The sequence below is a fragment of the Littorina saxatilis genome, linkage group LG4, assembly GCF_037325665.1.
Source record: "Littorina saxatilis isolate snail1 linkage group LG4, US_GU_Lsax_2.0, whole genome shotgun sequence".
Classification (NCBI taxonomy): Eukaryota; Metazoa; Mollusca; class Gastropoda; order Littorinimorpha; family Littorinidae; genus Littorina; species Littorina saxatilis.
In genome coordinates, this window is record NC_090248.1 from 25535604 (window position 1) to 25561657 (window position 26054).

Consider the following 26054-nt stretch of genomic DNA (forward strand, 5'->3'; position numbering starts at 1 on the left):
CGCCGAATTTGAAAACTATTTTTGAGAATGCACAAAAGTCAGACCATTAAATCTACAAAATAGACACTTTGTGGAAGAGTTGTGCCTAGGCTAAAGTTTATGCCCCCCCAAATATAAAGTGATTCGGTCAACATATGTAGAAGTTATTTTCATTTTCTTTTGGGTCACCCTTCATTACAATCAACAACTGGCTTTTTCGCAAGAGTCTTTGTCTCGTAGTAGTAGTAGTAAAATTGATATTAAAAGTCCTACGGTTTTTCGCCATTAAGGACTTGAGTGTTTGTCCGCAAGAGTCTTTGTCTCATGGGTTGCTAGGCCTCATATACTCCTTCTCCTCCCCTCCCCCATCTCTAGCCCCCCCCTTTCCCGCCACTGAACGCCACCGTCCTCCTCCACCTCTTAAATTACTTCTTAAAATCGTTTATTTAACGTCACTCTGTAAAAACATTGGCGACATTTGTCTCAGATTAAAAACACACACAGGCGCGCACACAAACTTTCCCTTTATGTACAGGCCTCCACATCGCCATAACCACACAAGTTCATCAAGACAATTGCCAAAATCACCAAGTGTAAAATAAAACCCATGGAGGTCGCGTTAACGACGGGTTTTGACTCAGGTCGTCGTTTATATGCAAAGCACCCGAGTGGGCATATTTTAAAGTGACGTCCTTGGGGTGACCTCAGATCAAATTCTCATGTTGCTTTCACCCAGTGTAAGCCTGTAATATTTCGGATGAAATCACAATGTAGATTTGAAATGCCCTTCACTTGTCTCGGTAGAGTTTCATAGAGTACATTGTGCTCCGAAAATGGTTTGTTGAAATGGTGGCGGCATTACTTTTGTGTGTGTGTGTGTGTGTGTGTGTGTGTGTGTGTGTGTGTGTGTGTGCGTACGTGTGTGTGGGTGTGTTTGTGAATAGGGGTGGAAGAGTGGGGAGAAGGGGCGTGATGTGTGCATATAATTATATATATATATATATATATATATATATATATATATATATATATATATATATATATATATATATATATATATATATATAGATATAAGTAGAGGTTACATGCCGAGTCTCAGTGATTATTAAAAATAATGGTCGAAGTTAGCGGATCATGAAAAATGCGAGCTTTAGCGAGCTTTTTCATGACCGCGAACTGAGACCATTATTTTTTATAATCACTGAGACGAGGTGTGTAACCTCTTTATTCCTCCTTTCTTCAGTTATTCAAAGAAAAGAGGAGTTTTTTTGCGAAAGTTTGATCGAATCCTATTCTCTCAACCAGTCAACCTGCGCAGGCGATCGATTAATGCGCGGTTGTATAGTTCCGTGCAAATCATTCCATTCTGTTAACATTTCTTGTCAGTTTTCCTATTTTGGGCTAAAATCAAGTACACAGATATGCTGTTATTCTGCTGTGGCGGCAAAGGCAGATATTGTGTGTTCTGTATATGTTTTGGTATCGGTTAGGATAATGTTCTTTCGTCAAATGGGACTAGCAGACGAACTTTTGCACCCGTGTTCCAACGTTAAAAACTGTATGAAGTTAAGTTTTCTGGGGAAAATAGTGTATGAAACCGCTTTATGTTGTTTAAATTGATGAGATGTGTGCATTTGGTTGCGTGTGATCTGTTTATTAAATGAAATATTGTTGAAAACTGACCGTCGGATTGCAGTCTGTTGTCGAAAAAACTGAGTGAAAAGAAGGGGAACTACTCTTGTCGCTAGACAAAGTATGAGTTACTTGCCTTGGGAAATTGCTTGTGATGAACGTCTGATCTAGATTCAGAAAACAACCGAACTCATGGATTTTATATGGAGATTCATGTGTTCAGGCCTGTAGTTGTTAATTTAAATGCGGTATGTTTGTATTGTTTGCTCCAGAGATGTATACTTCGTACATTAGAGCGTTCGGAACTTTTCAGTCGCAAAAAGTAGTACCGAAACAGAACAGCTTCTCAACCCATTGCACTATCGAGGATTCAGGCTGTTGCTGGGTCGTTATTTGTTTGGTTGCTGGGTCATTATCGAAAAATAACTACCCCTACAAGTTTACAGAGGTAAAGAAGCAGAGGGGGGAATAAATATATATATATATATACATATATATATATATACATATATTATATATATATATATATATATATATATATATATATATGTATGCATAGTACCCACATATCAAAAGAAAGTTTCAATTGTTTCTTTTACAACTTCTGATATTATATATAACTATATATTTTGTTTGTTTGTTTGTTTGTTTGCTTAACGCCCAGTCCACCACGAAGGGTGATATCAGGGCGGTGCTGCTTTGACATTTAACGTGCGCCACACACAAGACAGAAGTCGCAGCACAGGCTTCATGTCTCACCCAGTCACATTATTCTGACACCGGACCAACCAGTCCTAGCACTAACCCCATAATGCCAGACGCCAGGCGGAGCAGCCACTAGATTGCCAATTTTAAAGTCTTAGGTATGACCCGGCCGGGGTTCGAACCCACGACCTCCCGCTCACTGGGCGGACGCCTTACCACTAGGCCACCGTGTTGCGGTGTAGCTATATTGAACAGTAACTGATGAAAACAATGTGACAGTGCCGCCTCAACTTTCACAAAAAGCCGGTTATGACGTCATCAAAGCTATTTATTAAAAAAATGAAAAAAACGTCTGGAGATACCATACTCAGGATCTCTCATGTCAAGTTTCATGAAGATCGGTCCAGTAGTTTTCTCTGAATCGCTCTACACACACACACACACACACACACACACACACACACACACACACACACACACACACACACACACACACACACACACACACACCACGACCCTCGTCTCGATTCCCCCCTCTACGTTAAAACATTTAGTCAAAACTTGACTAAATGTAAAATGTAAAACCTATAAATTAATAGGTTTCTGCAGCAACGTCACGAAAGTCTTCCACCTTGTTTCTTTAAAATCATTCCACTGGCATGTTAGACCACAACGAAGAACATTTCGTTACGAAAGCATACGACGAAACAGAGAGAGAGAGAGAGAGAGAGAGAGAGAGAGAGAGAGAGAGAGAGAGAGAGAGAGAGAGAGAGAGAGAGAGAGAGAGAGAGAGAGAGAAAGAGAGAGAGAGAGAGAGCGAGAGAGAGAGAGAGAGAGAGAGACCCCCTACTCTCGGCCAGAAACTGTGTACCTTGCAAACGAGCACCCCCACATTTGGAACAACGGTGTACACATTTGTTGTAATGTTTTTATTTTTGACGTTAAACTCAAGCAGATGCGGCGTCATCATTTTCAGTTCTCATTTGAGATATATGTGTGCCTTTGTTCAAAAACTATGACGGAAAGGGATTTTTGAGGTAAGTTTCCAGGTTCCATTCTGACAAGGCACAGAGAAAGAGGGTAGACATTTTTGCACAGAAACGTATCCTATTGACATTTTTATTCCAAGTGATCAAATGCCGCTATTTCTCACGATAAACAGACTGATCCTGCACAGGGCACAGGGCACAGTACCAAGTAAACGCCCACCCCCTGCTTTTGATCAAAATAGGTTGGTTTAAACAAGACTTTATTCAATTTGTATCATGACATAAACAATAATTAAACCCAATTGCAAGGCCTGCCCCTTCCTCAGTGCAGCAACACACGTGCAGGGTCCGAAAGGATCCTTCACAGTGCGTCTGTCCTTCACCTGCCAGAACACTAACGTGATCTATGCACTGAGGTGTGGGGCTTGTGCCATGCTGTACATTGGCGAGACATACCGCACATTCGCGACTCGCCTCGGAGAACATCTGGCAGACATAGCGCACCACCGCACTAACCGTCCCGTGGCATCACATTTTTGTGCGGACGGTCACTCTGCCGCTGATGTCCAGGCGCTCTGCCTATGGCAAGGCAATGACTTTGAACGCAAACGCCGGGAGTCGAACCTCACCAGCAGGCTTGGCACACTTCGTCCCGATGGCATCAACATCATGCCATGATTCCCTTCATCATGACTTGTATATATGCGCGCGCGTGTGTGTGTGTGTGTGTGTGTGCATATCTGTGTAAATGTGTGTGTGTGTGTTTTGCATGCATGCATGTATGTGTGTGAGTGAGTGTGTGTGTGAAAGTCCAAAGTCGGCACATTTGCGAACTCATCCCTTTTTAATTTACATTTTTTATTTTTTGCTATTTGTATTATTTTTGTTTAGTGTAGGTATTGTTGACACTCTCTCTCTCTCTCTCTCTCTCTCTTTCAACTTCAGGCGTTATTATTCTGATTTGTTTCTTTTTGGTTTCATTTTTCATTCTATACGGATAGTTTCAAGGTTGACCATGGGCAGCGCCATTTTGTTGTGAAATACGTCATCAGTTTGTGTACACAGGAAGTTGTGACATCCGTCACCCTATGGGAGGTGTGAAGGCAACATTGTTCATCAGTAGAAAGTTGTGAAATCCGTCACCCTATGGGAGGGGTGAAGGCAAAATTGGTCATCACTGAGTTTGTGTAACACAGGAAGTTGTGAAATACGTCACCCTATGGGAGGGGTGACGGCAACATTGTTCAACAAAAACATCATAGGACGAACTGTGCAGGGTCAACCGCAACAAACTCAAACCATTCATTATTTGCTTTATTGGAGTGACTTATATACCGACATTTTTATTTCTTATTTTCAGCGCAGGTGTAGAAAAAAACATGAACCAAATTGTTATTTATTTTCTAATTTAACATTTGTTTTACAAATGTGACCATGGTCTTTGAAACATACAGTGACATCAAACATTGTTATGTTAAAAAAAAGAAAAAAAGGAAAAGCTTTTGTGCACAAATCAGAAAATACATTGTACATTTGACCTACAGGCCAAACAAGAGATCCAAGCAAGTTGCACTGATCTAAAAATATATTTTTAGATCAATGGCAAGTTGTCAAGAACAGGCGCTTGCATTTGGATGTGTCCAATGATAGTAGGTTTGGTTGTGATCAATCAGAATAATGTAGGAATAAAAAAAAATGTATGAGAGTTTGGTATGATGACATGTAATTCACATATGCTGAAATATAATATTATACATCATATAATATTATTATGGCTGTTGCCATGACCATGAAGCCCAACAAAGGTTTAATGTTATGTAATTCAAAATACCAAAATCAAGCACCTATTAATCTGGTGTACGGTTTTTGCGCGTGAAGATTGAGGCCTTCGTAAACGTTCAACGTTGGCCAATCATGATTTTAACAATGTTGTGTCGTTTTTTATTATGTTTTATTTTGTTGATCAATTGATAAATATGTCTTCCCAACATATTACAAATCAAACAGAAATAAAGTCTTAGAAAACTACAATAATTATTGTTGCCGTCAAAACCTTGCAAGGCCTCAACAACTGACAAAGCTTTGTGTGGAAGAATCTATTTTTATGCACAAGGGGTCTACAATAATGTTTGCGCGTTTTAAGTAGTCACCACTTGCATAGAAATGCTCTCAAGCGTGACAAAACGTGTTTTTTATGAGAACTATTGTCAACATAAGTGTTGTACATGTCAATGTTTGCTTGGTTAACAGATGCGTTCGTTATGATGTACACCGACGCACCCCTATATCATAATAGGCGACTCTTTTGCACAACATCCGGTCACTGGATACTTTTTGCGCGAGAAGAAATACAGACGATTTTGTTTACGTGGAAATTTCGGTGGAATAATCAATCTTCTTCCGAAGTACAAAAAGGTAAGAGAAAAGTGTACATGTGTGATAACGTACATCATGAACTTGAACATTTTATGTTGCTGTCATGCGTGTTGTCGAAATAGTAAACATTGCGAGCGCTGAGCTCAGTCAGTCAGTGACAGTGCTGTGACTGTCTCTACCTTCAGATGACCGTGCAGTACATCTCTCGCTCTCGCTTTCTCTCTCTCTCGTCTGACTCTCGGCACACCGGCAGGTCAAAGCATATTGACACGCCAGATTAGTGCGGTAGCGTATTGTGCTAAGCAGGAAAGCGCGCTTTTCTGTCGGTATTCTGTCGCAATTTCCGGAAAACATCCACTTTCACTTTGAGACTGATCTGTTTACATTCGACACTATCAAAACCACTTTGCAATACTGAAATAATTTTTTCTGTGTTCGAAAGCTACAGCCAATCGTTATTATGTCCCCTTAGATACAGTTTTATAACATTATTGGCACATGTAAACAATAGGAGTTAATTAATGAACGCTACGAAAAGGGCAGCCTTTAACCTCCCTGTTGTCACTCAGCATTTTTTTTAATGTTTATTCTCATTCACACTTTCAGCACTTCCCCCACCCGCCCTCGATCCTATCTCAGATGTAATTTGTAAATGACGTTTTCAGCCTTCAATCCACTATTTAACATAGTAAGTCAAGCTTTTCAAACCTTATTAATAATTGCTTTGATGTTTTGCTGATGTTCAGTTTATTATTTAATAAAGATCTCATGGTTCAAAATTTCATATTTTTTCAAAAACGTGCGTGTGTTCCATTTCAAACTAACCTCACTGATGTGAACTCCATTATTACTGTCACATCTGTTTTACAAATTACACCCATAATCCAAACCAACGCGCAAACACACACACACACCACAACTACACACATATGTACTCGTTACCATTAGCCAACGCTCGTCACAACACTGTCAGTCTCAAGTGAAGTCTAAATAATAATAGTATAAATCATAACTAATTTTCTTCACACCATCATAGACATAATGTTGCTTCACATGTTCTTTGTACAATCGTTGGTTTTCACAATAAATATTGCATTACTGTAATTGTCTTCTTTTTCTTTAAAGGCATAGAAAGCTGATGAATATACACGCTAATTGCTTTACCCAGAGCTGGAGACAGACTAAATTAAGTTCCCTGCAAAATATTGTGGTCTAGGAGCCCTTAAATATTTGAATTTTTATTTTGATCTAGATGGTCCTATTTATAGATTTGGCAACACATGTAACGTTGATGCAAGCGGGGAGCTAACACCGTGGCTTTGTTGACATCCTCACTTTTTCAGAGGCTAGAACAAGCTGTAATGCATGTATTATGGTCCGCGCATGGTGACATATCGTCATTATTTGGTCTTATGGTGCGTTTGACATCGATTGTGGGCAAACTACACTTTGTAAACACGGGAGTGCGTTAGTATGCCTTTAACAATATCTTTCCAAAAACAAAACTCAAAGACCACACAAGCTATTGCAACCTGGTCTCTCTTCCTGGGTACAATGGTACCTAAGACTTACATTCAAATGCTTACATTTCCATGCTACCCACATTGTCAAAATACCAATAATTATTCAAAACAAATGTTAACTACTACCTAACTTCATTTCAGACCCACACCCATTATTATACACACATTTCACATTTAAACCATTAGTCGGCTCCCTGTCGATATTTATCGACTAAGTTCCTTGTTGCTCATTACATTTAGTCAAGTTTTGACTAAATGTTTTAACATAGAGAGGGGAATCGAGACGAGGGTCGTGGTGTATGTGTGTGTGTATGTGTGTGTGTGTGTGCGTGTGTGTGTGTGTGTGTAGAGCGATTCAGACTAAACTACTGGACAGATCTTTATGAAATTTTACATGAGAGTTCCTGGGAATGATATCCCCGGAATTTTTTTCTTTTTTTCGATAAATGTCTTTGATGACGTCATATCTGGCTTTTTGTAAAAGTTGAGGCGGCACTGTCACACCCTCATTTTTCAATCAAATTGATTGAAATTTTGGCCAAGCAATCTTCGACAAAGGCCGGACTTCGGTATTGCATTTCAGCATGGTGGCTTAAAAATTAATTAATGACTTTGGTCATTAAAAATCTGAAAATTGTAAAAAAAATATTTGTTTTATAAAACGATCCAAATTTACGTTCATCTTATTCTTCATCATTTCCTGATTCCAAAAACATATAAATATGTTATATTTGGATTAAAAACAAGCTCTGAAAATTAAAAATATAAAAATTATGATCAAAATTAAATTTTCAAAATCAATTTAAAAACACTTTCATCTTATTCCTTGTCGGTTCCTGATTCCAAAAACATATAGATATGATATGTTTGGATTAAAAACACGCTCAGAAAGTTAAAACGAAGAGAGGTGCAGTAAAGCGTGCTATGAAGCACATCGCAATTACCGCTACCGCGCCAAACAGGCTCGTCACTTTCACTGCCTTTTGCACTAGCGGCGGACTACGTTCAGTTTCATTCTGTGAGTTCCACAGCTTGACTAAATGTAGTAATTTCGCCTTACGCGACTTGTTTTTCTTTTTGATTTATCTCCCTTTCCCCCTTCTTTTGCACTTGGAGGACATCATCGCCATATTCTCTGATAAGTCGTTTTCATATTTGTATTGTTGTTTTCATTTTTTTTAACCTGTTGAAGTCCTTTAGGTCGAAACGTTGTTCATTGTCATTTGTTTGTATATTTCGTTGCGAGTCCAGTATATTAGGTATTACTAATTATTTTTTGCTTTTAGGATTTTTAACTCAAGCACGTGCACAATGCTTATTTTGGGCAGTCCTAGTAAATACATAAACAGTGGTTAGCATGATCAAAATAGGTTGGTGCGTAAGGCGGGTGGGCGCTTACACGATAGTTTACGGTACTTGTTCATCTTCAATCTTGACCTTATCTAAACAGGAGGAAACACCCCTAGCTCTCTCCCACGCCTGTTCCTGTCCAACGCCTGACAGAGGGTGTTCCAGAACCTGTCCTTTTCCTCCGTACCCCCCTCCCTGCCGGGCCAGGCCAGGTAGGTCGTGGTGGTCAACACAGCGTACAACAGACTGTCCACACCCTCACGACTCAGCTCTTCCAACAGCACGGGAAGCACGGTGATACGCTGAGTTGCACAAGACGAGCGCTGCAGACCGTGCTTGAACGCAAGAAAGAGCTCGAAGCGGCACCAGTCGCTCTGCAGGAAGGCGTTGCTCAGAACAGGCAAGATGGCGCCGCTTTCTTCCATCTTCTCGATGATGTTGTGGCTGATGAACTTGCCTGAGGGATTAGAAATAGATAAATGATTATTGTAATTCGATTTGAGCCATACAAGTATTCAATCAATCAATCAATCAATGAGTCTTATATCGCGCATATTCCGTGGGTACAGTTCTAGGCGCTCTGCAGTGATGCCGTGTGAGATGAAATTTTATACGGCCAGTAGATTGCAGCCATTTCGGCGCATATTTACCTATTATGTTTTTTTCTCTCATGATTATCATTATTTTTTTACATACTGAGAGCCAGTTTAGGGAGGGATATATACGTGTCTCAAGAAAGTCGTGGACTTGACGTTTTGTTGATTTTTGTTTTGGGTATTTTTGTCATGTGCTTGGGAATTGTGTGGCATCTGATTTCTCACCTGTGCTAAAACAAAAAAAGCTCTCCTTCCTTCTACAAGTCATGTTAAGGCCAGACGCGGGGGTAACCATTCAACCAAAATGGTGATTTGTTGTGTTTATAGGGATTTTGATGAATAATGAATCTGACATATATGTATACAATCACGTTATAAAGTCAAATTTGTAAAAAATAATGCACTGAAAGCTATTTTTTTTCGACAAGATATATGGACACTGAAGCATTTCTGTGGACTGATTGACGTCACTGTATCTTAACGTCGGGGTTGTTTTAGCCATGTTCGTGGCATGCAGCGGACGGAACTGACATCGTATTGTATACCATTTGAAACATCTGAGTCTCAGCTAATCAAAAACATGCATATTTATCGGTATGCGAACGTTTCTGTTGTGATAAACGAGTGATGTTTAAGGGTCAGTGGGTCAATATTGTCAGTAAAAACTGGTGTACGGAACACATTTACACGATAGGATTGAACACATCTGAAGACTGAGCTGGCTGTGGCATTAGTCCTAACATGTATTAACCATTTCCATAAACGGATGGGGTCTGTCTTGCATAAGTTAGCAAAAGAAAAGCTTCTGGGCGGACTCGGAGCTGGATGGCTGACAGAAGACATGCGCAATATCGATTGGAACTTTCACTGCTGAGCAGTCCCGGACAACATCTCTGAAGTGGTAAAAATGAGATCAGCAATTTAAATAGCCTAGGGCTTTATCATCCCATGTCCACAGATGCAGAACACCATAGCCCTTAGTGTCCTCCAACTGTATATCGAGAACAGTTAAGTGCTTTTACAGACGGGACTCCTATCTCAAACTTTCTTGTAAAAACAGCTGTGGTTTACAATCTCGTCTCCCTCTACTGACCTGTACCTCCGTCTAAATAGCTGCTACGCACTTTTGGGCGTTCAAACATGTCATATTTGGCGGCCATATTGGAAGGTTTTCATCAGGAAGTCATACCCAGTATATTCAGACCAAAAACAAAATTTTAATCAACTTACTTGAAAACAAATTTTGAACCCGTTTGACCCTCGTGTGCATCAACTTTTTAAGCTGAAGACCATGCAAGAAAAGGTCATGTTTTGCTATATTTGAAGTGTTGTTTGTATCTCCTACTGTTACCCTATAAAGGTTTATTTCAGTGGTTTATTTCTCGAATATCTGACAAGCTCTTTCCAGAAAAAAAAGGCTAGAGTCGCTCGGATGTCTCACACTCGCTCGGTGTGCATTTTCTCTCATCACATCTGTTCAGACACAGTTAGAATTGTAATATTTTGTCCGTAAAAATGTATTCGTCATTTTGGCACCTCCAATACCAGACACATAACTGGTGTGAAATCTGTAGAATCTGTATGTTATGGTAATAAGACACACGATGATGTAACATCCGGGTTGCTTGAATGCGGAGAATAAAGAAGCATGGAAGCCTCAGCATTGACTGGTCTGTGCAATGTAGAATACATGCGTGTGCGAGACTGTGGGACAGTGAACACTACAATACAGCATGACTTCCCTTCTTTGTCTCTGTTAATCTAGGGAGAAAATATCCAGCGATATACCGGCACGGTGGCCTAGTGGTATTAAGGCGTCCGCCCCGTGATCGGGAGGTCGTGGGTTCGAACCCCGGCCGGGTCATACCTAAGACTTTAAAATTGGCAATCTAGTGGCTGCTCCGCCTGGCGTCTGGCATTATGGGGTTAGTGCTAGGACTGGTTGGTCCGGTGTCAGAATAATGTGACTGGGTGAGACATGAAGCCTGTGCTGCGACTTCTGTCTTGTGTGTGGCGCACGTTATATGTCAAAACAGCACCGCCCTGATATGGCCCTTCGTGGTCGGCTGGGCGTTAAGCAAACAAACAAACAAATAAACAAAATCCAGCGATATTTCTCCGTAGGCCTAAAGTTCGGCCATGACCTAGGCAAAATAACTTGCGCAGCCGCAGAAACAAGAAAATGGAAATCTTATGAAGCCGTCATCAACACGAACACAATGATTGCAGAAGCAAACTCTGTACCTACACGACCGAGACACAAGACTGATTATTTCACAGCTGCAAAGGGTAAGCTTACTCACGTCAGGTCTTCACTGACAAGCTAGGAACAGACGGAAAATTCCAAACAAAAGTAAATGACGTCAAAGTCTCTTTCGCTTTGCGTGTAACTTTGTCATGAGGTCTTTTTGTGACGACAGTATACGCGACAATTTGTTCGCTTCCGGTGTCATTTTATACTGAAAAGCAACTCAAAAGAAGGAGCTAAGCCTGTGTCTTGAAACAGCTGAAACACTCTTTTGGATTGCCGTTTCAATGTTAACCAAAAAGTTAAAGAAAAAAACAAGGTTCAGTTGCGAACTGACAGCGGATTGAGCATTTATTCCTGTTGATGAAGGTACGATTGAAGCTTTATTCTCTCCGTCAACAAACAAGACTAGATTTGTAGCAGACGAAAAACAAAGTGTGCGTTTTTCCTGTCTTGTGAAGGCGATTATGTCGTTATAAGTTATCTGTACGTTGTAATGACATTTCAAAACAAAATTTAGCTTTGATGCGTCACGGGATAATAAGCTTATACGTTTTCATCCATGGAATTGTTTTTTTCGTCTCGGCAGGGTGAATGAATTCATGATGTCTTTTCCGGAACTGGACAAAACTGGCCTTGCCAAGACTGAAACAAAATATAGTTCTACAACTTCTAGGCTTGGGTTGATTGCCCATGGTGACTTTCCAATGATTTGTTTCCACATCCCATGACAAATTCTCTTTACTTTGGTCATGCCATATATACGTTACAGCTCCGTCCATCCATGGTATCGCCTGATATTTTGTCTTGACGGGGTGAAAGAATATAATGACGTCACTCTCGGCAGAGCCTCGAGTGACGTCATCATATTCATTGACCCAGTCTCGACAAAATATCAGGCGATACCATGGATGGACGGAGCTGTAACTTAAATACATATCTTTCTGGTCATGATATATACGCGCAGACACACAGAAAATGCCTGCTATTTAGTCTAAAAAGAATCTATTTGTCATGTTAGCGCCTGGAATGTCTCGCACATACCTGGTGTGAAATCTCTTTCGTGTAGACATAGTTTTAATCCTCGCCTACTCTCCAGTTCAGGTTGCAGTGTGTTGACGACCCAACCGCTGTCATCGCTGTCGTAAGACACGAAGACGTCATAGGTGGGGGCGGGGGATGGTTGAGGGGGGTGCCCTCTGGACAGGCGATGCTGCAGGGTGTATAGCATGAAGCGCAACTGCCAACGGAATCTGAGAAACACAGACGGACGCACACGAGCGCGCACGCAGGCAAGCATGCACACACAGACAGACGCACACGATCACACGCACGCACACACACTCGCGCGGCAAGCACGCACACACATATACATACACGCACAAACACACACGCACACACACACACACACGCACACACACACACACACACACACACACACACACACACACACACACACACACACACACACACACAGAGTCAACAGCATTCCTTGTACTGACATTAAGCAGTAAATCACAACGAGTACCTAGTACCAGACCGGAACCCAGGCACCGTCGCATAAGGGCACCTGGGTTGAAGTCCAACTAATTTTGTTTTCAGCTGGTTCTTTTTGAAAAGGTGATCAGTACTAGCTAACAGTTAGTGCAACATAACAGAGAGAACTTTAACAATGTTTTTATTACTCTATAATCCCATTGTAAGGAAATTCGATGTGCAACCACCTAGTGGAAAACAAACAGCAACAAGTGTCGCCCTACTCAGGTGTATGCGTCGTTAAGTGTAATCTGCGACCAGCACTTCTGACAGAATGACCGATCCTAGGTTTTTCACGTGACACGGCGGGGTCAGAGGGGGAGGGATATGGATACCGTCAACGTACACAATTGACCCGTATCCGCCCTGGCTGTATTGACAAACCATGTCCTAAACTGACCACTTCTGCCTCTGAGGAGGTTAAATCTAAATTTCATCATCCCGGTTTGGATTCGAACCCGTGACACGAGGATGACTGGTCCAGTGCTATATCGACTGAGCTACCAGACCACCATTATGGAAACGTGATGTTAGCTAAAAGTTTGCGCATGCTTTGTATGTATATGTATGTTTCATATTGTTTTTCATTGTAAAGCGCTAAGAGAATGTAAAGCGCTCTATAAATCTCCCATATTATTATTATTATCAAATGCGTTAAATCTCTACTTCATCATCCCGGCCTGGAGGATGACTGGTCCAGTGCTATATCGACTGAGCTACCAGACCATCATTTTGGAAAGGCAATGTTAGATGATAGTTTGCGCATGCCTCTAAGGATGTTAAATCTAAAATTCATCAGCCCGGTCTCGATTAGAACCTGTCACGCGAGGATGATAGGTTCAGTGCTTTGACAACTGAGCTACTAGGCAACCATTCAAAGGTGATGCTAGCTAAAAGTTCGTGAAACAAACATTCAGCTGGACTGACGCCAACTGAAGACCTACTTGTAGATGACGGCGACGATGATGAAAAGGACGAGGGTGAAAGAGGTGACAAAGAGGATTGCGATGTAGACCTCATATCCCAGCATGCACTTGTGGTGAGTAAGGTCCACTTTGTCCAGATTCAGGTTCCGCATCGATTCAGGTCCGTTGCAAACGTAAGGGCTACCAATAAAAATACGCTGGCCTGAAAAGAAAACGGATAAACCATAGAGCATATATACAACATGAACCAGTGTCTTGGTATTGTTCAACATTATGTCGTCAGCTGTTTTATAGCTGACTTCTTCAAGGTGACACAAAGAAAAGAAAGAATAATGTGATTCTTTTGTCTTTTTTCATCAACATGTATTTTTAATTATGAAAGGTGTCTTGTCTCAGAGAACAGCAGGCAAAACTCTGTGGCATATGGAACCCATATCAACAGTGCCAGTGGAAGATGTCTGTCTCAGAGAATAGCAGGCAAAACTCTATCGGCATATGAAACCCATATCAGCAGTGGAAGATGTCTGTCTCAGAGAACAGCAGGCAAAACTTTGTGGCATATGAAACCCATATCAACAGTGCCAGTGGAAGATGTCTGTCTCAGAGAATAGCAGACAAAACTCTATCGGCATATGAAACCCATATCAACAGTGGAAGATGATTGTCTCAGAGAACAGCAGACAAAACTCTATCGGCAAATGAAACCCATCATATCAACAGTGGAATATGATTGTCTCAGAGAACAGCAGGCAAAACTCTATCGGCATATGAAACCCATCATATCAACAGTGGAAGATGATTGTCTCAGAGAACAGCAGACAAAACTCTATCGGCATATGAAACCCATCATATATCAACAGTGGAAGATGATTGTCTCAGAGAACAGCAGGCAAAACTCTGTGGCATATGGAACCCATATCAACAGTGCCAGTGGAAGATGTCTGTCTCAGAGAATAGCAGGCAAAACTCTATCGGCATATGAAACCCATATCAACAGTGGAAGATGTCTGTCTCAGAGAACAGCAGGCAAAACTTTGTGGCATATGAAACCCATATCAACAGTGCCAGTGGAAGATGTCTGTCTCAGAGAATAGCAGACAAAACTCTATCGGCATATGAAACCCATATCAACAGTGGAAGATGATTGTCTCAGAGAACAGCAGACAAAACTCTATCGGCAAATGAAACCCATATCGACAGTGGAAGATATTCTTTTTTTCTTCAAACTGAAGCTGCAAAAGCATTCACCACCCAACCGCTGTAGTTCCTGCCGTAGGGCAAATACACGAAGACGTGGTAGGTGGGGGTGAGGAATATAATGATACAGTGGAACCCCCCTTTTAAGACCCACCAATTTAAAACTCGCTGACTTTGAGATCATGTTTTTTGGGACTGTTTGTTCATACCCACTTCAAATGTACCCCCACTTTAAGACTCCTTTTTTTTTAAGACCTGATTTTCTCAGATTTTTTTTAGGTCCTAAAAGGGGGGTTCCATTGTACGAGAGAAAGGGACTACCAAATCAGAAATACTGCAGGATTTTGTTTTTAGAAGACAGGTATATGTCGCTAGGGTGTAATATTTTCTTCGGAAATTGTTTTCAAAATTGCCACAACAACTTTGACAGTTTCCGGAAGTTTTAAGCAGTTGTTGGCGAGACTTTTGGCAGCCACTGTGAATAAGTTCGGCAGTTCTGCCAAAATGACAGCACAATTTTTGCCTATCTACATCCCTGATAGACCAACAATTAAGCGCAGTTTTGCTGGCAGGGAAACAAGTACACTTCCTGGAGTGTAGTGACTAATTCCCGGCATCACAGAAAAACAGCTGCCGACACTTTAAGAATTAGCTGGTGGTGGAGGTCATGTTGACGACGAAAACGACGACGACGATGATGAACCTGATGATGATAATGATGATGATGTTGATGATGATGATAATGATGATCTTGATGATGATGATGATGATGATGATGATGATGATGATGTTGATGTTGATTATTATGAGGTTGCGATGAGGCTAGTTGCGGAGGAACGCCAGTATAATTAGGGGAAGGGCTCCTAATATGGACCACTTTTTACATTTAGTCAATACATTTAGTCAAGTTTTGACTAAATGTTTTAACGTAGAGGGGGGGGGGAATCGAGACGAGGGTGTGGTACATGTGTGTGTGTGTGTGTGTGTGTGTGTGTGTGTGTGTGTGTGTGTGTGTGTGTGTGTGTGTGTCTGTGTGTGTGTGTGTGTCTGTGTGTGTGTCTGTCTGTGCGTGTGTGTGTGTAGAGCGATTCAGACTAAACTACTGGACCAATCTTTATGAAATTTGACATGAGAGTTCCTGGGAATGATATCCCCGGACGTTTTTTTCTTTTTTGCGATAAATGTCTTTGATGACGTCATATCCGGCTTTTTGTAAAAGTTGAGGCGGCACTGTCACACCCTCATTTTTCAATCAAATTGATTGAAATTTTGGCCAAGCAATCTTCGACAAAGGCCGGACTTCGGTATTGCATTTCAGCTTGGTGGCTTAAAAATTAATTAATGAATTTGGACATTAAAAATCTGAAACTTGTAAAAAATAAATTTGTTTTTATAAAACGATCCAAATTTACGTTCATCTTATTCTTTATCATGTTCTGATTCCAAAAACATATAAATATGTTATATTTGGATTAAAAACAAGCTCTGAAAATTAAAAATATAAAACTTATGATCAAAATTAAATTTCCGAAATCGATTTAAAAACAATTTCATCTTATTCCTTGTCGGTTCCTGATTCCAAAAACATATAGATATGATAATTATGTTTGGATTAAAAACACGCTCAGAAAGTTAAAACGAAGAGAGGTACAGTAAAGCGTGCTATGAAGCACAGCGCAACCGCTGCCGCGCCAAACAGGCTCGTCACTTTCACTGCCTTTTGCATTAGCGGCGGACTACGTTCAGTTTCATTCTGTGAGTTCCACAGCTTGACTAAATGTAGTAATTTCGCCTTACGCGACTTGTTGTTTCATGCTTATAACTAGGTTGTTTTCTTGCAGAGAAGTTTCATTTTGTGTTTGGTAGTCCTCTCTTAGGTTAACCGTTAGGCCTAATTAGAGTGTAATAGCTTTGATCGATATTCAGCAAAAATTAAATACAGAAAAAATTAAATACAGAAAAAATTACACATGGTCCATATTAGGAGCCTGGGCGCCTAATATGGACCAGTGAAACGGCCTTCTCGAATCACTGTAAATAGCCCCCTATACTTCAAAATAACATAATACAACTTAGTGTGCAAGTCAAACTAATTCAAATATGCTTTAAATTTATCTGTTTCGGGTTGATGAGAGCATTATTTGAACCACACCAGGAAACTAAAGAAGCATATCAAAAACAGAGTGAAAATAAGTGAAATTATCAACTTCCAGAAGACTTTTTGTTATATTTCTTTTTTGAATCTCGAAGGATAGTTATAGGTTATTTCCAGCAAGCTTCTTAATGAATTAATGAAAATAGCCTTTAGCTTTTATTTTCTTCGATTTGTTGAAGGTGGTCCATATTAGGGGACTCACACATACTTTGAGATTTTGCTATTATTTTCTGTTTGCAGCAGAAACTCGGGGTCAACACTGCTAAAATGTTACAAATACGGTCTTAGCTGTCATATGTAGCAATTTGTGTGTGATAAAAGCTTTGGCTGTGGACAGAAACAAGTCCGTTTTAGGCGGCAAATTTAGATATAGAGTGAACCCTGCCAAAAGTGAAAAAAGAGAAAAAGCCTAACGGTTTTGAGGTTTATGATTCTGCAACTGTTTTGACATAATAATAATAATAATAATAATACGAATATTTATAACGCGCACATATCTCACCAACAGGCGACTCATGTGCAAGTTTTCCAGAGAGGGTTAATACAGCCAATAACATTGTTTTGAGCGCTCTAGCGCCGTTAGTTTGTCAGAACAGGAGGTGGTCCATATTAGGAGCCAGTCCATATTAGGAGCCCTTCCCCTACTGCTTATGATTATCCGAGACTACTACGTAGATGCTTTACACCAACCTTCCTTTCGCTCTAAGTCTTCCTTGTATTTCTCGATGAACCACAGCAGATCGCAAGTGCACGAAAATGGATTCTGACCGAGGCGAATTTTGGATTTGTTTTGGCGCAAGATGTTCTCCAACAGCGATTGGCTGACGGAGGTCAGGTGATTGTCGCGGAGGTCCAATGAGCGAAGCACTGTCAAGTTTTCAAACGTGTCGTCAGGGAGAAATGCCAGCTCGTTTTTGCTGAAGCTGAGAGACGTCAGATTGGTGAAGTCGGTCAGGATCGTTCGTGGAATGAAGTCCAACCCGGTGCCTGCCAAAGCAAAGATGGACACGGGTTTAACAGTTTTCCCATTTGCAATAACTTTCTTCTCGCGCGAACGATTATGTACACACCAGAGATCTGTGCAGGCATTGTACATAGAATAAGAGCATTCTTCCACTGAAACACCCACAAATCAGCCGCCTGGTTGCTCCCGGTAAAGAGTTAATTGCTAAATTCATTTTGCAGACATAAGATGTCATGACGTCAGTAACGAAACATGTTCGGAATAAAATGATCAATCTGCACAGGAAACTGCCAGGAAGAAGAATGTTCGTATGTGTCCAAGTGGCAGGATATTCCCATCTCGTGAAAAGCCGAGACGGATCTTTGGCGATGTACATGACGGTCTATGTGGGCACAAAGGCACCTTTCTTTTGTGTGTGTGTGTGTGTGTGTGTGTGTGTGTTTGTGTGTGTGTGTGTGTGTCTGTCTGTGTGTGTGTCTGTGTGTGTGTGAGAGAGAGGGGAAGAGAGTGAGAGAGAGAGAGAGAAAGAGAAAGAAAGAGAGAGAGAGAGAGAGAGGGAGAGAGAGAGAGAGAGAGAGAGAGAGAGAGAGGGGGGGGGGGGAGAAGTGTCACTTTCTAAAGACATTCATCCTCCCCCCCACCCCACCCCACCCCACCCCACACAACTACTCACATGCTTTGAGAGCAGCCGGTTGACTTCCTTAATTCATGTCTACGCTTGCTTATTGAAAGTGCCCTTTCCGTTCAGATAACAGACCAAGAATTAATAACACAATTACCTTGGAGCACGAACTCTCTCACGTGGCTGATAGAGGACAGCACCGTCTGCCTCTCGCCGAAGAGGGAGAATCGGAAGACGGTCCAGGACATGTTGATGAACTGGAGGCGAGGCATCTCCAAGAACAAGTGTGGGCTGATCCCGCTCCCGTATTTAGAGTCGAAGAACCAGAGATTCTCGCTGACGTCGAGGCACCTGGCACAGACGGACAGACGGATGGATAGAAAGAGACAGAAACACGGATCGAAGTACGGGCAGAAAGGGAGAAGGAGGGCGAGAGAAAAGAGAAGTGAGAGAGAGAGAGAGAGGGAGGGAGGGACAGAAATAGAGACAGAGAGATAGAGATAGAGACAGAGAGACACAGACAGAGAGACAGGTAGAAAGACAGAGAGAGAGAGAGAAGGAGAGAGAGAGAGAGAGAGAGAGAGAGAGAGAGAGAGAGAGAGAGAGAGAGAGAGAGAGAGAGAGAGAGAGAGAGAGAGTAAGAGACAATGACAATGACAATGACAATGACAATTCTTTATTTTACGAGGGTAACAGATTAAGCTTACTTTTTTGCATCTGGCCCTCCGCCCTAAAGAGGGACTAAATCTACCATAATAACTACAACTACATACTTACATAATTAGTAAAACAGTATAAGTTTATGTACATAAGTGCATTATATGAAACATTGTAGTTTATAAATGTTCATGACAAGGTGCAAAGCAAACATTTGCGAGTCAATTAGAGTCAGAATACTATGCAATAGTACATCAACTCTGCAAGACAATGGATATTATGCAGAACATCATAATTTTGTGAACAAAACAATAAATCAAAAGTGAGTGACTGTGTCCCAAAGGACATAACAATCAAGAATATACTATTTTCATTAAATGGGATATATATTTGTTTTTGAAAGAATCTGTGCTGGTAGCTTCCCGTAAGGCATTCGGAAGAGCGTTCCAGAGACGGCCACCTGAATAAACTAGACTAGACTTAAATAAGTCTATCCTAGGAAGAGGAGTGTTAAATTTCATAAGGTGGTGTGAATTCTTCAAAGAGAACTTTGAACAAATGGTTTGGGGTAGAGTTTCGGATATAATTTTATGCATAAAGATTCCTTTGTTAAAAAGCAGTCTTGACTTTAGAGGTAAGATCCCTAAATGGATGTACTGTAGTCTAACTCTGTGAGGGTAGTGTGCTTTAGTAATACTACTTTTAGCGCTCTTTTATGTAATCTGCTAAGTGGTTTTAAGGAATTTTCACTTGCGGAGTCCCATAGAGTGGATGCGTAATCAATAACAGATTGAATATGAGCAATGAAGAATAACTTTCTGGTGTGGCAGTTCAGGAAGTGTTTAATTCTAGATAAGAGATACACTTTCTTTGTCTTTGACACCACTTTACTAAGTTGCTCTATGTGGGTTGACCAAGACAAGTTGTTATCTATATTAACACCCAGCAGTTTGTGATGGTCGACTTTTTCCACTATTTCACCATCTATCATTAAAGCAGGACCAGCTGAACAAATATTCTGGCGTTTTTGTCAAGTTGTTATGACCATATATTTGGTTTTCTTTGGGTTAAGAGACATATGGTTTAGTTCAGTCCACTCTGTCAACTGGTTTAAACTCCTTTGAAGTGATTCTGATAAGCGAGTTACATTTGTGTTGCTGGAGTGAATTGCGGTGTCATCTTCAAAAAGTTCACATACATTTTGAATATGTAGGGGGAGGTCATTAATGTATATAGAGAAGAGGAGGGGTCCTAAAACCGATCCTTGTGGTACACCGTATTTTACTTCTTGCATGCTTGACGCCGAGGCGTTTGTTAGTACAGTTTGTTGTCTGCCGTTGAGAAATGAACGAATAATTTTGACAGTTTCGATTCCGACACCATACAATGCAAATTTTCTCAGTAATAACGTGTGATCAATAACGTCAAAGGCTTTAGCAAAATCAACAAAAATGGCACCACAGAATTCATTGTCGTTTATTTTCTCCAGCCATTGATCAACAAGAGAAACTAAGGCAGTATGGCAGGAATGGTTAGCTCTAAAACCCGATTGTTTAGGGTGAAGTAAATTGTTTTGGTTAAGATGCGTTAGAATATGTTTGTTAATGTGTTTTTCAAGTGGTTTTGATAAAACAGACAATATTGAAATTGGCCTATAGTTTGATGGGTCTTTTTTATCACCTGATTTAAACAGAGGAATGACTTTAGCCTGTTTCAGGGCGACTGTGAAATAGTTTTTGTCTAAACAAAGATTATAAAGGTAAGTGAGTGTTTCAAAAATTACAGGGGCTGACAATTTAAGAATCCTACCATCGAGGCCGTCGATTCCCCGGGAGCCTGTTTGCTAGAGAGAGAGAGAGAGAGAGAGAGAGAGAGAGAGAGAGAGAGAGAGAGAGAGAGAGAGAGAGAGAGAGAGAGAGAGAGAGAGAGAGTAAGAGAGAGATAGAGAGAGAGCCGGAGAGAGAGAGAGTAAGAGAGAGAGAGTAAGAGAGAGAGAGATAGAGAGAGAGAGACGCTTTGACGCTTTGAGAGTTTATTGTCCTCAGCTTTAAAAGCCCTTTAGACAAGGGGATATAATTTACAGAAGAAATAAACATAACCATCTCTGCAAACACATCCACACACACACACTCCTCTCTCTGTCTCTCTCTCTCTCTCTGTCTCTGGAGAGAGAGAGAGAGAGAGAGAGAGAGAGAGAGAGAGAGAGAGAGAGAGAGAGAGAGAGAGAGAGAGAGAGAGAGAGAGAGAGAGAGACTGAGAGAGTAAGAGAGAGAGAGAATAAGAGAGAGAGAATAAGAGAGAGAGAGAAAGAGAGAGAGAAATAGAGAGAGACAGAGAGAGAGAAAAAGAGAGAGAGAAAGAGAGAGAGAGAGAGAGAGTAAGAGAGAGAGAGAGAGAGAGAGAGAGAGAGAGAGAGAGAGTAAGGGGGGGGGGTTATATTGAACAAGGCGAATATTTCAACTGTTCGTGTAACGATTTTTTGTGTCACTGTATTTTTACGTTACTGGTGATTGTCAATGACGTTTGCATAAGAAAAAATGTCGCAACGACTAACAACGGGTAGAATGTTTCAGCTGGATGTCGCGGAATGTCTTACTTTTTGAGTATTGATGTTAGAAAATTGCAATATCTCTACTCCTTGGTCTTTCAGTCATGGAAAATGGTCGATCATAAGAAGACACGAAGAAGGCTCTGGCAGCATTGAAAGATAGTCAGGTTGGGTTAAATACCTATGCAAATGAGTTCGGCTAATTTGAACTTTGCCCTGTTCAATTTACCCGACTAGTCGAACATTTTTAACTTTTCTCAGATTTCCAGAAACAAGTCCGTGTGTTGAAAAAACGCATAATATCTTCTATTTCACTTGCATATGTGTAGTTCTAACCCCAATCTTGAGATATAACCCCACCGTCTTTGCTTACCGACTTATATATGGGCCAGCCACAGCGTCTAGTTCTTTGGGTGTCCAAATTACACCCCTTTACCCTACATATGTGATTTCTTTATTGGCCGGAAATCACGAGAGCTGTGTCCCCTTGGAAAAAGACTAAACTTTCCTTGTAAAGTCTGCAAAATCAAGTTTTGTCATTTAATTTTTTTTTTTTAAGGGTCGGGAGGAAAAAAATAGGGTCGGTCAGGGAATCAGAAACATTGAGTATTATTTCTTGTCTTCTGTGAGTGAGTGTCAGTGTCAGTGTGTGTGTGTGTGTGTGTGTGTGTGTGTGTGTGGGTGGGTGTGTGTGAGTGTGTGTGGGTGTGTGTCGACAGGTTTAGGGGTGGGGGGGAGCTAGCTGTGATGTGTGAGTGTGTACATGTGGTGTGTGTGTGTGTCTCAGATTGAGTTTGTGTATGTATCAGACTGCCTGTCAGTCCGTCTGTCTTTCTTACCTTCAGCGTTGTCCAATTAAAGTAAACACACATGGTTAGAAGGAGAGAGAGAGAGATGGACGGACAGACTGACAGACAGACAGACAGACAGACAGACAGACAGACCTGTAGACAAATCACCTGATGTTTGAGTGGTTGAAGGCGTGGCTGTCAATGGTCCTGCTCATGCAGAACTTTAGGGAGAGGCTCTTCAGCTTGGGAAGGCCTTGCAGAAAGTTCTTCTCGATGCGGTGAATGGCGTTTCCTCCCAAGAAGAGGTACTTCAGCGTCGGAAGACATCTGCACGAGTCTTGCTGCATGAGCGTGATGACGTTCCACTCCAAGTCCAGAGTTTTGAGACTCGGAAAGAACGAACCTTCCGGACTACAGCCTTGGCAGCAAAAATCCGGGAAAGTAGAAAGCAGGTTCGATCCCAGATCCAACTTTGTCAGCCTGCTGCTCTTGTTATTGTTTGCTGTATATTCATTCCACAAGGTGATTGACGCGATGCTGTTCTCGTATACCAGTAGCGTTCGCAAACTTGGAATCGCTGGCAGTCTGGTAAGGGTGAGGTTTTCAAAACGGTTGCGGCTGACGTTCAAAACCGTCAAGGAACGGCAACCTTCCAAGGCTGCAATCAGACGATCAAAATCGGTGAGGCTGTTGGCACCAAGACGAAGTTCACGAAGATGTTTCAACCACGCGAAAGCTCCGGGCTTAACGGCGCTAACCTGGTTCATTTCAAGACCCAGGAACACGAGGGAGGTTACGTTTTCAAGGGTGATGTCGTTTATTTCACCCAAAGAATTGTTGGAAAAGTCCAGGCGTGTGACGTTGTTTGGTAGAGCTGGAATGTAGGTAAGACCTTGGTTGGTGCACACGGCGGTATCATTAATACAACAACAGACATCATCACCACAAGATGTTCCCACAATGCAGTGCTCGTCCGTGCCTTCTTTGGGTTTAACTTTGTTGTCTTTGTCTGCCTTTAGCACCGTCGATGGCTTCACTGCTTCAGACCTGAATCGAAGTTCCCTAGACTTTGCAACATAATTGCTTTGCTGGTGATCACTCTGACTGGCTTTCACTTGATGAGAACTGAATCGAAGTTTCTTTGGGGACTTCAAGGTTTTGCGTTCGTGGTGGTAATCCAGTGCGGTTTTCTCTTGACGAACACAGTTTACCAACAGAACTACGATACACATTGTCATTATCGCGAGGATCTTCATCTTAATGCTCTCGGTCACAGGAATCCGGGTTTCTTATAGGACAATAAGCTTCTCGTGTTTTCGAGTAGAAGTTGCGATTCGCTGATTTTGTTAAGTTTTTCAGTCTCCTCGATTCTTTTACGATCCTTGAAACAAAACTGCTTTTGACTGAGGCATATGTGATTTCCTTTACTGTGGTTGATTAAACACAGTAGTACTTGATGTCCTGTTCTGTGGTTGATTAAACAGAGGAGTACTTGATGTCCTGTTCTGTGGTCAGTTAACAGAGGAGTACTTGATGTCCTGTTCTGTGGTTGATTAAACACAGGAGTACTTGATGTCCTGTTCTGTGGTTGATTAAACTCAGGAGTACTTGATGTCCAGGCTGTTCTGTGGTTGATTAAACACAGGAGTACTTGATGTCCTGTTCTGTGGTTGATTAACAGAGGAGTACTTGATTTCCTGTTCTGTGGTTGATTAACAGAGGAGTACTTGATGTCCTGTTCTGTGGTTGATTTAACAGAGGAGTACTTGATGTCCTGTTCTGTGGTTGATTAAACAGAGGAGTACTTGATGTCCGGTTCTGTGGTTGATTAACAGAGGAGTACTTGATGTCCTGTTCTGTGGTTGATTAAACAGAGGAGTACTTGATGTCCTGTTCTGTGGTTGATTAAACAGAGGAGTACGTGATGTCCTGTTCTGTGGTTGATTAAACAGAGGAGTACGTGATGCCCTGTTCTGTGGTTGATTAAACAGAGGAGTACTTGATGTCCTGTTCTGTGGTTGATTAAACAGAGGAGTACTTGATGTCCTGTTCTGTGGTTGATTAAACACAGGAGTACTTGATGTCCTGTTCTGTGCCGGGTTGATTAAACACAGGAGTACTTGATGTCCAGGCTGTTCTATGGTTGATCAAACACAGGAGTACTTGATGTCTTGTTCTGTGGTTGATTAACAGAGGAGTACTTGATGTCCTGTTCTGTGGTTGATTAACAGAGGAGTACTTGATCAGTGTCCTGTTCTGTGGTTGATTAACAGAGGAGTACTTGATGCCCTGTTCTGTGGTTGATTAAACAGAGGAGTACTTGATGTCCTGTTCTGTGGTTGATTTAACAGAGGAGTACTTGATGTCCTGTTCTGTGGTTGATTAAACAGAGGAGTACTTGATGTCCTGTTCTGTGGTTGCTTTGACTGAGTCACACTGTGATGTTCTTTTAAGCTGTTGCTTTGACTTGGTCACATTCGATTCAATGGTACAAGGGCGTCAGTCAAAATATATTTGGAACTTATAGCGAAGAGAACAGCCCAAAAAGAAATGTGCCTGGCCCGGCATAGCCCTTGCAGTGGCCTCGTAGCTCAAACGCATTATTGAATGCAACACTCGTGATAAAATGTTGGGGGGGGGGGGGGGGGGGGGGCTGATAAGGGCTAGACTTTTATCGTGAACATGAGACGTATACTTCCTTGTTGTCCCGAAGTTTCCTTGTGCAATATTTTATGTGAGGCGCATGCTTGCTTTGAAGGCTGACATAGTCCTATTTAATTAGTTTAATTAGTTCCGGGGCTTTTTCCATTGTTGCGGGGATGTATAAATTAAGCTTCCTGCAAAGTTTTAGGTTTGAAGTCCTTACCGATTACGAGAAATAATTAATTCTTTATTGCATTGTTTATCTCTTGAACAGTTCTCCTTGGACTTGGGCTATTTTTAGACCGTTGACGTCACTTCGTGACGTTTCGTGAACCAAAGATGGCGTTTTACGGTTTGAGACTGTTCTGTTTACATTCGACACTATCAACACCACTTTGCAATACTGAAATAATTTTTTCTGTGTTCGAAAGCTACAGCCAATCGTAATCATATCCCCTTAGCAGACGGGCGCTGTGGCGGGGTGGTAAGACGTCGGCCTCTTAATCGGAAGGTCGAGGGCTCGAATACCGGTCGCGGTCGCCTGGTGGGTTAAGTGTGGAGATTTTTCCGATCTCCCAGGTCAACTTATGTGCAGACCTGCCAGTGGCTTATCCCCC

General features: G+C 41.5%; 1 protein-coding gene across 1 annotated transcript; it reads right to left on the bottom strand.

The window, feature by feature from the left end:
* Positions 1-3054: 3054 nt before the first annotated feature.
* On the bottom strand, positions 3055-24881 carry LOC138964324 (toll-like receptor 2 type-2). The gene is made up of 6 exons (XM_070336240.1): positions 22963-24881; positions 18956-19149; positions 17903-18199; positions 13879-14062; positions 12443-12651; positions 3055-9011 (listed from the first exon to the last, which is right to left on the bottom strand). The coding sequence occupies exons 1-6, from the start codon at positions 24048-24050 to the stop codon at positions 8647-8649; spliced, it is 2337 nt and encodes a 778-aa protein (XP_070192341.1). The 5' UTR covers positions 24051-24881; the 3' UTR covers positions 3055-8646.
* Between the last annotated feature and the right edge of the window lie 1173 nt (positions 24882-26054).

Bases quoted from the DNA above. Each gene is read 5' to 3' on its own strand.
- LOC138964324 (XM_070336240.1), bottom strand. From the start codon at position 24,050: ATGAAGATCCTCGCGATAATGACAATGTGTATCGTAGTTCTGTTGGTA. The intron at 18,200-18,955 runs GTAATTGTGTTA...TTGCTTTGGCAG, and splicing joins GAGAGAGTTCGTGCTCCAAG to GCACCGGGTTGGACTTCATT. The intron at 9,012-12,442 runs GTATGTGCGAGA...CTAATCCCTCAG, and splicing joins CGAAAGAGATTTCACACCAG to GCAAGTTCATCAGCCACAAC.